This window comes from Vipera ursinii, assembly GCF_947247035.1.
Source record: "Vipera ursinii genome assembly, chromosome: W".
NCBI lineage: Eukaryota > Metazoa > Chordata > Lepidosauria > Squamata > Viperidae > Vipera > Vipera ursinii.
In genome coordinates, this window is record NC_139522.1 from 30794902 (window position 1) to 30812338 (window position 17437).

The 17437-nt window shown below is 43.6% G+C and overlaps 1 protein-coding gene across 1 annotated transcript in view; it reads left to right on the forward strand.

Annotated features, from left to right (window-relative positions):
- The window catches only part of LOC310648252 (G patch domain-containing protein 8-like), a 388081-nt gene that overhangs the window by 293358 nt on the left and 77286 nt on the right, over positions 1-17437 (forward strand). Inside the window, exons 3-4 of the mRNA XM_083375995.1 lie at positions 12162-12229; positions 14719-14805. Of these exons, the coding sequence (XP_083232121.1) occupies positions 12162-12229; positions 14719-14805 (155 nt within the window). The remainder of the gene's footprint in view (positions 1-12161; positions 12230-14718; positions 14806-17437) is intronic.

A 17437-nucleotide genomic window follows, 5' to 3' on the forward strand; every position in this document is an offset into this window, starting at 1 on the left:
GTTGGAGATCCACCCGTTCCGAATTTGACCGATTGCAGTTAAGAACCTTTATAAGGTCTTATCTTGCGGCGATGAGGACGGCGAAGGCTAATTACTTCGCTGCCCTTATCGCATCCGCAGATAATCGCCCGGCCGCCCTGTTTAGGGTGACTTGCTCCCTTCTTAACCAGGAGGTGAGGGAGGATCCCTTGCAGGGGCAGGCCGAGGAGTTTAGTCATCATTTGACGGACGAAATTGCTCAGATCCGGGCCGGTTTGGACTCTGACTGGGCAGAGTCTGACGTGGAGGAATAGGACTGTCTTGAGCATGTTATCTGGACTGAGTTCGATCCTGTTTCCCCTGATGATGTGGACAGGATGATGAGGAGGCTGAGCTCCACCACCTGTTTGTTGGACCCGTGCCCCTCCTGGCTGGTTTATGCGGCTCGGGAGGAGACACGAGGCTGGTTCCAGGCAGTAATAACTGCTTCCTTGAAGGAGGGTGTCTTCCCCGCCTCCCTGAAGGAGGCAGTGGTAAGACCCCTCCTCAAGAAGCCTGCCCTGGACCCAGCTGTTTTAAATAACTATCGTCCGGTCTCCAACCTCCGCTTTCTGGCGAAGGTTGTTTTTTTTTTTATTAAAAAGTTTTACAATAAATTTTATCTTTAACAAACCAAAAAAAAGAAAAAAAACCCTCCCAACCTCCTCCCCCCCACCCTCCTCCCCCTCCCCAACCCTCCCCAACCCCTCCCTCCCTTTCCCCTCCCCCCCTGGCTTCCCAGAGCAAAATACAGGGTATAAAAATACAAACAATCATAATCTAACTTACGCAAACAATCCTAAACTATTTAAACTACCGAACTTTAACTCATATAAGAAAAACTCCAAACATATATATATATATCATATCAATAATTATACAAATACAAAATAATACTTTCCAATCTAATATCAAAACACAGAATATAAAAATACAAACAATCATGATCTAACTTACGCAAACAATCCTAAGCTATTCAAACTATCAAACTTTAACTCATATAGGTAAATTCCAAACATACATATATATATCATATCAATGATTATTCAAATACAAAATAATACCTTCCAATCTGATACCCAATAAAAACAATCTCAAATAAACCAATTTATATCAATTGTCTAAAACTATTCCTCATTCCAGCTAAGCTTTAAATTCACATTATCCTAATGTGTTATACAACTTAAAGTACCATAGATTACTTTCCAAACTTAAGAAATTTTTATATAATCACATCATTCTTATATTCTTATATTCTATTACCTATTCCAATATTACCCATAAAAATATTACAAATTAACTTCGATCACAAAGAAAACAATTTATATCAATTTTATAAAACTATTCTTCTATCCAACTAAAAGCTTAAAATTTTTCATCCAAATAACAAATCATAACCTACAGAATATCAATAAACACTACTACAAATCTTCCCAATTAGCTTTTCATAATCATCTTAGAACTAAAGCAACACGAAATATTACATAATTATTTTATAAGGGTAGAAAATGTATCCCCAAATATTTAGTCCTTCTAGCAATTCCAATTCCCATAATCCTTATTACATTATTGTCTCTTACAATTATGTGACTAAATCTTCAGGCTTGATTCATTCGTCCAGAAGTAGCACGCCTCTTCCAATTTCTGGCCTTCTCCAGTGATAATGAAATTTGACCCACTCCTGTATCTTTCACATCTGTCTGCATTAACCCTTCAGCAACTTGCAGGTTCTCTCTGGAACGAACGTTGTTGAGAGTGTGGTGGCCCATCAGCTTCCTCTGTTCCTGGATGAAACTGATTATCTGGACCCGTACCAATCGGGTTTCAGGCCTGGGCACAGCACGGAGACGGCATTGGTCGCGCTGGTGAATGATCTCTGGCGGGCTCGGGACATGGGTTGTTCCTCTGTCCTAGTCCTATTAGATCTCTCAGCGGCTTTCGATACCATCGACCATGGTATCCTACTGCGGCATCTCAGGGGGTTGGGAGTGGGAGGCACTGTTTTGCGGTGGTTCTCCTCCTATCTCCTGGGCCGCTCGCAGTCGGTGTTGACAGGAGGGCAGAGGTCCACCCCGAGGCCTCTTGTTTGTGGAGTTCCTCAGGGGTCGGTTCTCTCGCCCCTCCTTTTCAACATCTATATGAAGCCGCTGGGCGAGATCATTCGTGGTTTTGGGGTGGGGTATCATCAGTACGCTGATGATACCCAACTTTTTTTCTCCACCCCAAACCAACCCAGCGATGCCCTTGCCGTGATGTCCCGTTGCCTGGAAGCGGTCCGGGTCTGGATGGGGAGAAACAGGCTTCGTCTCAATCCTGCCAAGACTGAGTGGCTGTGCATCTGTGCATCTCGGGTCAACCAGACTATTCCATCTCTAATGATGGGGGGTGAGGTGTTACCCCCCGTTGATAGGGCTCGCAACTTGGGTGTCCTCCTGGATTCGCAGCTCACTTTTGAAGACCATATAGGAGCCGTGACCAGGGGGGCTTTTGCCCAGGTTCACCTGGTGCGCCAGTTGCGACCCTACCTGGACCGAGATGCCCTACGCACAGTCACTCATGCGCTCGTGACCTACCGTTTAGACTACTTCAACGCTCTCTACATGGGGCTGCCCTTGAGGACCACCCGGAGGCTTCAGCTGGTGCAGAATGCAGCCGCGTGAGTCGTGATGGGGGTCTCCCGATACTCCCATGTAACACCTCTACTCCGCGAGCTGCATTGGCTTCCGGTTGCCCTTTGGGTGAGATTCAAGGTGCTGGTGATGACCTATAAAGCCCTAAATGGTGAGGGTCCGGGATATTTGAGGGAACACCTGCTGCCGGCATCAAGCTCACTTCGTCCAGTGCGCTCCCACAGGGAGGGTCTTCTCAGGGTGCCGCCGGTTAAAGATTGCCGGCGGGTAACACCCAGGGGTAGGGCCTTCTCAGTGGGTGCGCCTGCCCTGTGGAACCAGCTGCCTGCGGAGCTTAGGACTGCCCCCGACCTCTGTTCATTCCGCCGGGACCTGAAGACCTGGCTCTTTGAGCTCTCTGGCCCAGGCTGAGAATTTTTAAATTTTTAATTTTAACTGGGTTTTTTATTTTTCTCAGGGTTTTATTTAGGTTTAGGTTTAGGTTTTATTAAATTTTTATACCGCCCTTCTCCCGAAGGACTCAGGGCGGTGAACAGGGCATATCATAAAACTACAAAAATACAAAAGTTAAAAAAGAATTAAATTATTGCCCACAGTAAAAACAATAGAAAAAATATATAAATATTAAAACCCTAAGTAACTCCCCATCAGGCCAGGCCAGCTTGTTCAAATAAATGGGTCTTTAACCCGCGCCGGAAGGAGCGGAGATCCGGTGCCATCCGGAGCTCAACCGGCAGCTGATTCCACAAAGCCGGAGCACCCACAGAGAAGGCCCTCCCCCTGGGGGCCACCAGCCGGCATTCTCTGACTGGAGGCACCCTGAGGAGGCCCTCTCTGTGGGAACGCACAGGGCGGAGTGGAGTCGACGCCGGCAGCAGGTGGTCCCCGAGGTATTCCGGACCCATGCCATGTAGGGACTTAAAAACCATCACTAAGACCTTGAACCTCACCCGGAAGACAACTGGTAACCAATGCAGCTCGCGGAGCAAAGGTGTAACATGGGAGTACCGGGAAACTCCCAAGACAACTCTCGCGGCCGCATTCTGTGCCAGTTGGAGCCTCCGAGTGGTCTTCAAGGGAAGCCCCATGTAGAGAGCATTGCAATAGTCAAGACGAGAGGTCACGAGCGCATGAGTGACCGTACACAGGGCATCCCGGTCTAGATAGGGCCGCAACTGACGCACCAGGCGAACCTGTGCGAAAGCCCCCCTAGTCACGGCTACTACATGATCTTCTAAGGTAAGCCGTGCATCTAGGAGGACTCCTAAGTTGCAAGCCCTATCTACGGGGGGTAAAGACTCACCCCCCATAGAAAGTGATGGAACATTTTGAATGTCTCGGGATGCCGGAATGTACAGCCACTCAGTCTTGTCAGGGTTGAGTTGAAGTCTGTTCCTCCCCAACCAGACCCGAACCGCCTCCAGGCAACGGGACATCACAGTGAGGGCATCACTGGGGTGTTTTGGGGTCGAAATGAAAAGTTGGGTATCATCCGCATATTGATGATACCCAACTCCAAAACCACGAATGATCTCACCCAGCGGTTTCATGTAGATGTTGAACAGGAGAGGCGAGAGAACCGACCCCTGAGGAACTCCACAAACGAGAGACCTAGGGGCCGATCTCTGCCCCCCTGCCAACACCGACTGTGAACGTCCCAGGAGATAGGAGGAGAACCACCGAAGAACTGTGCCTCCCACTCCCAATCCCCTGAGACGCCGCAGCAGGATACCATGGTCGATGGTATCGAAAGCCACCGAGAGGTCTAATAGGACTAGGACAGAGGAATATCCCCTATCCCGGGCCCTCCAGAGATCATTCACCAGAGCGACCATTGCCGTCTCCGTATTTAATCTTTTTAAATTTGTTTTAACGTTTGTATTGATTTTCTTTTAAACGCCCTGTAAACCGCCCTGAGTCCTTCGGGAAAGAGCGGTATATAAATCTAAGTAAAATTAAAAAATTAAATTAAATTATTTTAAAGCTGGGTATAAAATTCATTTTATGCTTCTTCTGTTAATACACTTCATGATTTTCTAATAGTTCATTGTATTTATTTAAGTTTCTTAAGAAATAAAAATTTATTTTGTAAATCACTCAAGGGCCTTGGTTAATGAGCACTGTACAGAATTTAAAGATTAATAGGCAGAGGTGAAATCAATCTGCAGAATCCCTCTAAGAACTTACTTTAAAATAGACTTACTACAGCATCAAATGTCCTTCCTCCTTCACTGTAAGTTGATCTATTGTTGCTCAAAGCAGGGCAAGAGCAGAAGAAGACAGAGAAGATATTTGCTGACTATTTTGTTCCAAAGTTTTTGCAAGTTAATAAAATACATATACAAAGGCGTGTGCCATGTTTCCATACAGAAAGCAAAAATTGATAAGAGCAATCAAATCAAAGGAAGCAGGAAAAAACCAGAAAGAGTCCAGCAGGGGCCGAAAAGATCATTGGCAGTTCCCTCCTCTCCATCCAGGACATAACACAGAAGCGTTGCTTGAGAAGGGTCCATAAGATTATATGGGACACTACACATCCTCTTTACGACCTGTTTTCCTTGTTACCTTCTGGGAGGAGGCTTCGTGGTATCTGTAGCAGAACATCCAGATTCACCCATAGTGTCATGGTTCCGATGAATGAGACAAATCAAACAGATTGCAGGCATATTATTTCTCTAAAAAGTCTTAGTAATGAAACTAAACATCGGCACTCATGGAGGGATGCCAGAATCTGAAATCTCCTCCCCCCAAACCCACCATAACACACAAACAATCCCCGCCCTTATCTACATGTCATAAATCACATTATCCAATTAGTTTTACATATGAGGGTTCACTTCTCATTCTGTACGTGGGTTTTTGCAATCTTATCACAACTTCCGGGTGATTCCTCTCTCCCAAATGAAGCAATTAAAATAACAGTCTGTCTCTCATATTGTCAGTGCAAAAACATGTCAATGTTTGCAGCATTGACATCCGCCCCCCCCCTTACAAAAGAACAGATCCTGTAATGTAAACAAACACAAGTTAGGAGCTGGCTTTTGGTTTGTTGGGGTGTTTCTCATAAAACATTTTGATAAGTCTGTCAGCTTTCACATCGCTAGATTTCACCCAAATGGCTTCAGACAATGGGTATCCCTTCCATTGTATTAGGTACTGCAATTTTCCCTGAAAGATTCTAGAGTCAACAATATGTTTCACTTCATAATTGGTCTGATGCTCTACTATGAGGGGTCCAGGTGCTTTCTTAGGGGGAGGTCTTAAAGTGGAGGCTCGAAAAGGTTTCAGTAAGCTACAATGGAACAGCGGGTGAATTTTTCCCAAAAGTCTGGGGAGTTTCAATTTTACTGTGACCGGGTTGATTTTCACAAAGGGGAAAGGCCCCAAGAATTTTGGTCCCAATTTCTTGCTGGTTAATTTGAGACGTAAATATTTAGTTGACAGATAAACCTTCTCCCCCACTTGGAATGTTCTTTGGGGAGCCCTCTTTTTATCAGCTTGTTTTTTATAAGTCTCAGAAGTCTTTTTTAATGCCATTTTCGTGTTTCTCCAAACCTCTTCCCACCCCCTCACCCATTGATCAAGTGTCTGGGAAGCAGAGGGCAACTGTGGATAGTCAGGCATCGGGCTGAACTCTTTTCTTGTGGCTACTCTGAAAGGCGTGTATCCAGTGCTGCTGTAAACAGAATTATTGTAGGCCACCTCGGTGAAAGGGAGGAGGTCAGTCCAGTTTGTCTGTTGGTAGGAAACATAGCATCTGAGGTATTGCTCCACCATTTTGTTAGTGGATTCTGCAGCCCCATTGGTAGCTGGATGAAAAGCAGATGATAAGCCTTGAAATGATCCAATTAATTTAAGGAAATTCCTCCAAAATTTCGCTGTGAACTGTACTCCTCTATCTGAAATTATTCGCTTAGGGGCGCCATGCAGTTGGTAGATATGTTTCAGGAACAATTTAGTCAATCGTTGTGCAGATGGGAGTCCTTTACAAGCGATAAAGTGAGCCTGCTTCGAAAACAGATCTATCACAGTCCAGATGACAGTATTTCCTCTACTGTTGGGTAGGTCTACAATAAAGTCAATAGCTATTTCTTCCCATGGTTGAGAAGGGTCTGCTACTGACTGCAGTAGCGCAGGGGTTTTCCCTGGAATTCTTTTCATGGTGGCACATACGGTACAACTCTTGACATAGTTTTCCACATCTCGTTTTAGCCCCGGCCACCAAAATTGCTGGCGGATGAGGTGCAGAGTTTTTAAATATCCGAAGTGTCCAGCCTGTTTTACATCATGGCTGTGTCTGAGAGCATTGAGCCGAAGGGTTTCAGGTAGATACAATTTTCCCCCATGTATGCCAAACCATCCCTGCATGTTAGGGAGGTTTGATTATCTTTGAACCCTTGCTCAGTAAGGAGCTCTTGTTTTATCTTCTTCACTCCCAGGTCATCAGGATTAGGGGTTCTGTGAGGTGTGACTTGTGCTGCAGGTTGTGAACTGGGGATAATTGCCTCGTAGACCTCTTCGCATTCACTTTTGTACTGTGGCAGTCAGGATAGTGCATCAGCTAGAAAGTTTTTCCTTCCCAGTATGTACTTTAAAGTAAAGTTAAAACGTTTAAAGTACTGTGCCCATCGCACTTGCTTTGGGAACAATTTGCGGGGAGTTTTTAGTGCCTCTAAATTTTTGTGATCTGTCCATACTTCAAAAGGCACCGTGCTCCCTTCTAAATAGTGTCGCCAGGTTAATAGCCCCCACCTTCTTCTCCCAGACTGTCCATCTCCTTTCGCCTTCCGTGAATTTCTTAGAGCTGTAGGCACAAGGTTGTAGGACTCCACTTTTATTCTTTTGTAGTAACACAGCTCCGACTGCCACGTCGATGACATCTGCTTGAATTACGAAGGGATCCCCGGGGCAGGGGTGCTTTAGAACTGGTTCAGCCACAAATAGTCTTTTTAAATTCTCAAAAGCTTTCTGACAACTCATAGTCCATGCTAGTGGCTGGCCAGGTCGTGGTTTTCCCTCTCCCTTACCCGTTTTGAGTAGTTTTGTAACGGGTAGAGCAATCTCAGCAAAAGAGGGAATGAATTGACGGTAGAAGTTGGCAAACCCTAGGAAGCTTTGGAGCTGTTTGCAAGTCTTTGGGGGCTGCCATTCAATTATAGTTTTAACTTTGGCTGGGTCCATTTCGATGCCCTCGTCGGAAATTCTATAGCCAAGATAATCTAATCGGGTTTGGTGAAATTCACATTTCGACAATTTGACATAAAATTTGGCATTCAATAGTTTCTTTAACACTTCTCTGACCAGTCTTATGTGATCAGTCATATTCATACTGTATATCAGGATGTCATCAAGATACACCAGAACCCCTTTGTATAGATGTTCGTGTAGCACCTCACTAACCAACTGCATAAATACAGCTGGGGCCCCCTGCAGTCCAAATGGCATGACTTTGAATTGGTAGCTTCCCAAGGGGCAGTTGAAGGCCATTTTCCACTCATTCCCCTCCTTTATTCTTACCCGGTAATATGCTTCTCTCAGGTCTAACTTGGTGAAGACACTCCCATTCACCAGGTGGGTTAGTAAGTCTTTCAGGAGGGGGTTGCTGTTGTTAGCTACAAAGTCGTGTCCGACCCATCGTGACCCCATGGACAATGTTCCTCCAGGCACTCTCCTTCTTCACCCGCAACAAGAGGCTCTTTAGTTCTTCTTCACTTTCTGCCATTAGAGTGGTATCTTCTGCATATCTTAGGTTGTTGATATTTCTTCTGGCAATCTTAATTCCAACTTTTGATTCATCTAGTCCTGCCTTTCTCATGATGTTCTCTGCATATAAGTTAAATAGGCAGGGTGACAGTATACAGCCTTGCCGGACTCCTTTCCCAATTTTGAACCAATCAGTGATTCCGTATCCAGTTCTCACTGTTGCTTCTTGGCCCACATATAGGTTTCTCAAGAGACAAATAAGATGGTCTGGTACTCCCATCTCTTTAAAACCTTGCCACAGTTTGTTATGATCCACACACTCAAAGGCTTTAACATAGTCAATGAAGCAGAAGTAGATGTTTTTCTGGAACTCTCTAGCTTTCTCCATGATCCAGCGTATCTTGGCAATTTGATCTCTAGTTCCTCTGCCTCTTCAAAATCCTGCCTGTACTTCTGGTAGTTCTCGATCCACATACTGCTGGAGTCTAGCTTGTAGGATTTTAAGCATAACTTTAGTAGCATGAAAAATGAGTGCAATGTTGCGATAGTTTGAACATTCTTTGGCACTGCCTTTCTTTGGAATTGAAATCTAAACTGATCTTTTCCAATCCTGTGGCCACTGCTGAGTTTTCCAAATTTGCTGGCAAATTGAGTGTAGCACTTTTACTGCATTGTCTTTTAAGATTTTGAATAGCTCAGCTGGAATACTCTCACCTCCACTAGCTTTGTTGTTGCTTAGCTTTTCTAAAGCCCACTTCACCTCACATTCTAGGATGTCTGGCTCGAGGTCCGTGACCACCTCATTGTGATTATCAGGGACATTAAGCTCATTGTTGTATAGTTCTTCTGTGTAATTTTGCCACCTCTTTGTAATCTCTTCTGCCTCTGTTAGGTGTCTGCCATTTTGGTCCTTTATCATGCCCATTTTTGCATTAAACGTTCCCTTCATCTCTCCAATTTTCTTGAAGAGATCTCTGGTCCTCCCTATTCTATTGTTTTCTTCTATTTCTTTGCACTGTTCATTTAAGAAGGCATTCTTATCTCTTCTAGCTATTCTCTGGAATTCTGCATTCAATTGTGCATATCTTTCTTTTTCTCCCTTGCCTTTCGCTTCCCTCCTTTCCTCAGCTATTTGCAAAGCTTCCTCAGACAGCCATTTTGCTTTCTTGCATTTCTTTTTCTTTGGGATGGTTTTGGTTGCTACCTGTTGTACAATGTTGCAAACCTCTGTCCATAGTTCTTCAGGCACTCTGTCTATCAGATCTAATTCCTTAAATCTATTTGTGGCCTATAGTATATAGGAAAAAGCTTAATTTTGGGGTAACCCACAATTCCCTATTTCAATAAAGAATAATTCTTTTATCTACAAAACCTATGTTGTTCATTACAAAGCATTCTTATGTTTTACCATTAAAGTCTAATTTTCATCTTAACAAATCACCAGTTATTAGAAATACGTCTTTTGCCTTAGCCATTCAACTATTATTAAAATACCATCTTTTATATATAAAATTCTAAATTAAATTAAATTTTAAATTCATTAGTAACCACTGAATATCCTTTAAGTCATCTTATCCGTACATCAATTGTTAAAATACTATCTTTTGATATATCATTCCAAGTTACAGATCTAAAAGCTAAATGTAAAATTAGTTATATTTTTTAGGGATTCCCCTTAATCCATAAAAAAGATATTTTTATTTATCTTTAGGAATCCCCAAAAAGAAACAAGTTCACTTCTTTTTAATCTAACTCTTGCCTTCTTTTTGTGCCAATCATACATCCCTCTTGGCATCTTTAAAATCTCAGATGTATCTTCCTTTCTTCCTAAACCCCTTATTTGGATCCAGGCACGGGCTCCAGCAGTCGGGCTGGGCCTCCGGCGAGGGTAAGAAGAGATGGGTAGCTCTTAGCATTTCCCCCCACAACACCCACCTCCTGGGCAACGGGAATTGTATACTTTACCTCCAGCCTGCCGAATTTCTCCTTCAGCTGTTTGAGCAAGGGGCTGTGGACTGCGGACTGGAACCTCCACTCTCCAGAGTCGTCCCATCCCATCGAGCCCTTTCCTTTCTTTCAATCCACAGATGAAGAACCCTGGGATGGCAACAATAGGAGCTCCTCTCCAGCAGTTACAGGAGTGCTCTTGCGCTGAGGGGCAGCCTCAGCTTGATAGAGGTCTGCCAGGATTGTAGCTCCTTCCTGCGGTACCAGTTTCCCAGGTTGGATTAACCTGACCTTTGGCCAAGCCCGTGCCAGTGATGCCTACTCAGTGGCTGGAGCGCCAGCTTGCACTCCAAAAGCCAGAGTTCCGTTGCGGCTAGTAGTGGTTTCACTCTTCTCTATTTCAAATCTTTGCCGAGTCTTTACTGCTCTCCCCAAAGTAAGTGGGTAGGCAGTCGGGGCCCAGCACCCCAAGAAAACGAAGTTTTATGAAACTTTGTTTAATGTCATGGTTCCGACAGACACAGATGAATAAAGCAGAACTTCGAGGCTTGCAAATTCCCCAAAGAACATGTTTATTAGTTACAAAGTATCAGCACAGTCAAGAGTGAAACCAAGCATGAATACACAAGTAACAATTTCCCAATACAAAGTTAAATGTCCCACCCATAACACAATGAAAGCATCTACATTCCCCAATGTGATTATTTGGTGGGCTTTTTATGCAACGCCCAGTCCCTAGTTTCAGGAGCAGCCAATGACCTTGGTTACCATGGGACAAAACATTATTTTGACTAACGAAACACCTGGGCAACTCCCCTCGCTTTGTTCTATGTGGCAACCTAGAATGAGAAGAAAAATGGCTGTAGCCATGTTCATTTGTAGAGTTAACAGGATGTTTGTGTTAGAACTGCCAAACATTTGTGGAGATTTACTTCAAATGCCAAATCTCTAATACTGTCCAAACTTGATCTCCCCCTTGCCTTTCTCCTGCACATACTGATTGTTAGCATTTGCTAGGACAGTTCAATAGGAAATTGAAAACTGAAATCAATGACTTCTTTAGGAAGCAAAATGACTAATATATTCTTCATATTATGAAGGAGTCTGTCGTATTTATTTGGACAGAACAAATGTCACTTCTGTAAAAATGTAAATAAAAATTGCATGTTGTGATGTAAAAATAAACACTCTCCAAAGGCTGTGATATTCAAAGTGCTCGTCTGCCCCATTTTGCTTTGTTTGGCTGGTTATGAGTGAATTAAAATACATATGGAATCTTCACCATATTTTGATTAGTTCAAAGTAAGTTTTCTTCACAACTAGTCCTTCTCACAGCTTATAAGGAAAGGATATGCCAGGATCCAAAAAGCCCATTTTGGCTCTAGCAAGGTCTTAATACCTAATATTTCACACTTCTGAAATAACTGCATGCTAAATAGGTGTTGTTGGGCATTCATGCTTGCATTTTATTAAATGTAATTTCAAGATTGTTCAGAAACACCCAGCATTCCATTTGCCTCCTAATTCTGTGTCCTGTGATCAGAGAGAGTGCTTCTTTCCCATTCCTCAAATATTTTGATCAACTAGTATAAGAATCATTAATTTTAGTATTAAGTTGTTTAAATATTTGGGGCAAAAGTTGGAGGCAACAAAAAGAAAACAAGGCTACGTGTGGCAACCAATATGTGTAGGCTTATGATTGTGAGCTGTGAGAATGGCCTGTGTTTGGTTCTCTGTAGCTTTCTAGTCTCTGCATTCCAAAGGCAATATCTCTAACCAACCCCAAAACGTATACAAAGCAACTTACCAGAGGATAATCATTCTGTCCTAATCACTCACCTGATAGGTCTGATTTCCTTGCAGGTAGAACAGATCCCATCCCTATCATTGTCAAATATGATGTCATGGGCATGGGTCGGATGGAAATGGAGGTAAGTGGCCCCGCAACATACACTTTGTACCAGACAAGATTAAGTATCTGTATTTTACCAGAATATTTCTCAAACTGATGTGCTTTTGGACTACAGTTTTCATTATCCAGCCTCCAAAATTATGAGTGCTATAATCCAACACACACAGAGGGCATCAGTGGGGAAGGATCTTGTACTCAAAGAAATGATAGTGCTTCAATATAATATACATGTACAATAGGATTCAATTAACAAATCTAATTTCCAATTAAAGCTCATTTAATTAATATAAGCACATTTTAAAAATTGGTTGGGCCCTGTGTGGCTCCTGTATACCAACTTGTCTTTTGTTTGTTTTTTGCTATGAAGAGGTTTGCTCAGCTCAATGCCATGGAGACACACTCAGCATTAATACACTGTATGTAACATACAGTAATGTCTGAAGAATGCAGCAAGTTTTACTTATTAGGCACACTGGAATGGTAGTGTCTGTTCTTCAGATATGGAACCAGATATCCTAGCATAAGATCAGAAAAGAGTGCTTCTGGTTCCCACACAAAGAATTCTGCCCATGGCACTTTCCTCTCTGTTACACAGACCTTGAAAATACAGGTGAAACTCGAAAAATTAGAATATCGTGCAAAAATTTATTTATTTCAGTAATGCAACATAAAAGGGGAAACTAATACAGTATATGAGATAGACTCATTACATGTAAAGCAAGATAGTTCAAGCCGTGATTTGTCATAATTGTGACGATTATGACTTACAGCTCATGAAAACCCCAAATCCACAATCTCAGAAAATTAGAATATTGTGAAAAGGTGCAATATTCTAGGCTCAAAGTGTCCCACTCTAATCAGCTAATTAAGCCATAACACCTGCAAAGGGCTCCTGAGCCTTTAAATGGTCTCTCAGTCTGGTTCAGTAGGAATCACAATCATGGGGAAAACTGCTGACCTGACAGTTGTGCAGAAAACCATCATTGACACCCTCCATAAGGAGGGAAAGCCTCAAAAGGTAATTGCAAAAGAAGTTGGATGTTCCCCAAGTGCTGTATCAAAGCACATTAATAGAAAGTTATGTGGAAGGGAAAAGTGTGGAAGAAAAAGGTGCACAAGCAGCAGGGATGACCGCAGCCTGGAGAGGATTGTCAGGAAAAGGCCATTCAAAAGTGTTGGGGACTTTCACAAGGAGTGGGCTGAGGCTGGAGTCAGTGCATCAAGAGCCACCACACACAGACGGATCCTGGACATGGGCTTCAAATGTCGTATTCCTCTTGTCAAGCCGCTCCTGAACAACAAACAACGTCAGAAGCGTCTTACCTGGGCTAAAGAAAAACAGACCTGGTCTGTTGCTCAGTGGTCCAAAGTCCTCTTTTCTGATGAGAGCAACTTTTGTATCTCATTTGGAAACCAAGGACCCAGAGTCTGGAGGAAGAATGGAGAGGCACACACTGCAAGATGCTTGAAGTCCAGTGTGAAGTTTCCACAGTCTGTGTTGATTTGGGGAGCCATGTCATCTGCTGGTGTTGGTCCACTGTGCTTCATTAAGTCCAGGGTCAATGCAGCCGTCTACCAGGAGATTTTGGAGCACTTCATGCTTCCTTCTGCAGACGAGCTTTATGGGGATGCTGACTTCATTTTCCAGCAGGACTGGGCACCTGCCCACACTGCCAAAAGCACCAAAACCTGGTTCAGTGATTGGCCAGCAAACTCGCCTGACCTGAACCCCATAGAGAATCTATGGGGCATTGCCAAGAGAAAGATAAGAGACATGATACCGAGCAATGCAGAAGAGTTGAAGGCCGCTATTGAAGCATCCTTGTCTTCCATAACACCTCAGCAGTGCCACAGGCTGATAGCTTCCATGCCATGCCGCATTGAGGCAGTAATTGCTGCAAAAGGGGCCCAAACCAAGTACTGAGTACATATGCATGCTTATACTTTTCAGAGGTCCGATATTGTTCTATGTACACTCCTTGTTTTATTGATTGCATGTAATATTCTAATTTTCTGAGATTGTGGATTTGGGGTTTTCATGAGCTGTACGCCATAATCATCACAATTATGACAAATCATGGCTTGAACTATCTTGCTTTGCATGTAATGAGTCTATCTCATATATTAGTTTCCCCTTTTAAGTTGCATTACTGAAATAAATGAACTTTTGCACGATATTCTAATTTTTCGAGTTTCACCTGTATGTTTCAATGGTATGTACTATACATAATTTTTCTTTTGGGGAATGTTAGATTTTTCACTGCAAAAAATCCCTCTTCTTTTTGGGCTCCAAAATAGATCAAAGTTTCTTGAAATAAAATGTTTCCTCTAGAGGTTTTTAGCATGAGTAGATTAGTACATTATTGCACATTTTGTTTTTTGTTTGCAGACAAATTGGACAATGTTTGAGAGAATAAGATGTGTTACTATTTATGAATATTTCTTGCTCACTAAATGTTAATACCCAATGTGTATCACTACCTGATTTGTCTTTGATTTGGCTGATAGCTTGATTATGCTGAAGATGCCACAGAAAGGAGGCGGGTCTTGGAAGTGGAGAAAGAAGATACTGAAGAACTAAGGCAAAAGTACAAGGTACTTTCTGCTGGGCTAGTTAAAGAATCGTGGAAAATTTTTCATTGCATGATAGTGTATCCTCATGTAAAGCATCTCAGTGTAGATTCACTTAATAGGATATAGATTTATAAATCAGGGGTGCCTAAGAAAGATCCTGTCATCTAACGAGATGTCTGGACCACCTAGTGTAGGAACAAGCAAACTTGCTGTCAAGCAGTAACATTAGATGTTAGCAGCGTTGACACTTGCAACATAGGATGCATTGTTTTAATTTTATGTTTGGTTAATAACATGGTAATATTATAAAAATGGGTGGAGTATAATTTCTTGAAGAGGTTGCCATGGATTTGGGGCTTTAGGTGTGTTAAAGTCTAACAGAAAACTTTCACACATTTTTGTTGTCAATGTTTTCCTTCCCAAACAGTTTGAAATTGTACCTTTGATAGTTTGATGCCAAATTTTGGCAACACGATTTCTGGAGATCACAAATAAAGTTCTCTTATGTAGGAACCAAAAGAGATCAAACCAGTAAGAGATCACATTGGGTTAAAATCAAACTACTCCTTGTTTGTATACAGTTTCCCTTGGGACATTTTTTTTCGGAATGGGATGACTCACAGCAGCCAGGCTGGCACAGATGGGTGGGTGTGACTGGGTGGATGTGGCCAGGTCAGCACAGATGACTGCGTGAATGACTTGCCGCGGCCAGGTGGCCAGGGCGCAACTGGATGCGTGCAGCTGGGTATGTGTTCACTTTGAAAGCGGGCAACTAAATTTCATTTTTGATTTGTGTCGTTGTGCCCACAGTAAAAAATGACAATACAGGTTATCTTATCATCTTATCTTATCTTATCTTATCTTATCTTATCTTATCTTATCTTATCTTATCTTATCTTATCTTATCTTATCTTATCTTATCCTATCCTATCCTATCCTATCCTATCCTATCCTATCCTATCCTATCCTATCCTATCCTATCCTATCCTATCCCATCCCATCCCATCCCATCCCATCCCATCCCATCCCATCCCATCCCATCCCATCCCATCCCATCCCATCCCATCCCATCCCATCCCATCGCATCGCATCGCATCGCATCGCATCTCATCTCATCTCATCTCATCCTATCCTATCCTATCCTATCCTATCCTATCCTATCCTATCCTATCCTATCCTATCCTATCCTATCCTATCCTATCTTATCTTATCTTATCATCTCATCTCATCTCATCTCATCTCATCTCATCTTATCTTATCTTATCTTATCTTATCTTATCTTATCTTATCTTATCTTATCTTATCTTATCTTATCTTATCTTATCTTATCATCTTATCTTATCATCTTATCTTATCATCTTATCTTATCTTATCTTATCTTATCTTATCTTATCTTATCTTATCTTATCTTATCTTATCTTATCTTATCTTATCATCTTATCTTATCAAAGGCTCATCTTTTCAGGAGCATGTGGGGTTGGGGCAGGGCCTCCCCTCCCAAACAGAAGAGAGATATGCACAAGTTGAGAATGTTTTTGCACTAATCTGGGGATTCAGCAGGCATACCACTGCATGTAGAAATCACCCCGGAGAATAGAAACCCATTGTGAAAATATATATATATTGGGCAATGCGTGCGCACATACACAGAGGTGAAGCCTTGAGGTGAATCTCTGTCACCGGGGATGGGGGGCACCAAGGACACCCCAAAGTTGAGATCAAAGGGACGGAGGTGGGGGTAGGACATTTCCAAGTGGGATGAAATTCCACAGAAATCAATGAGTCACAGTGGGTGTTATGTATGCAGGCACCTGCATAGCAACAGCCACCAGGGGGCGTTGGCCTGAACGGTTTCGGCGGGAAACCTAGTTTCGGCGGGAAACCTAGGGCCAACCCCATTGGCTGTCCGCTTACCTGGCTAGGTATTTAAGGAGGCCAGGTAACCCTCATTCCTCAGTACGCTACCCCCTTCCAATAAAGAGCTGAACACATACTCCGGCTGGCGTCTCTTCCTTGCGTCGGACCCACTACACAATAGTGGCGACGAAGGTGGGATTGCTGCCGACAAGGAGCTGAAGTCACTGGGGGAACGTTCCATGAGCTGAAGGGAAAGGCATTTTCCTTCCTTCTTCCCCCCCCCACGACCACCAGCCGACCGGACCACGCCGGTCATCGCATCCGCGACTCGAGACCCGAACCAACACCGCGATGGCAAGAGCCGGACAACCCTGCGAATTCGACACCCACCACCCCGAGACATGGGCCCGCTACCTGGCTCACGCCGAACTGTACATGCGGTTCAATCAGATCTCGCAGGACGGCGCGAAGGCGGCAGCCCTGCTCTGCATCGGGGGACCAGCACTCCTGGAGATCGCCGCGAACCTTTTCACCCCAGAGGCCATCAACACCGTCGCGTACCGGGACCTCGTGGCCAAGCTCAACGCCAACTTCAGGCCCCGGCGCTCCAAAGTGGCCGCAAGGTCACAGTTCGAAAAAAGGGACCAGTGCCCCAACGAGTCCGGTGCCGAATTCCTCGCTGCCCTACGAGAAGCCGCCGTCGCCTGCAGGTTTTCGAACTTGGAGGAGTAGCTACGGGACCGGCTGATTTGCGGCCTACGAGACAGGCGGCTGCAAGAGCGCCTGTTCGAGAGAG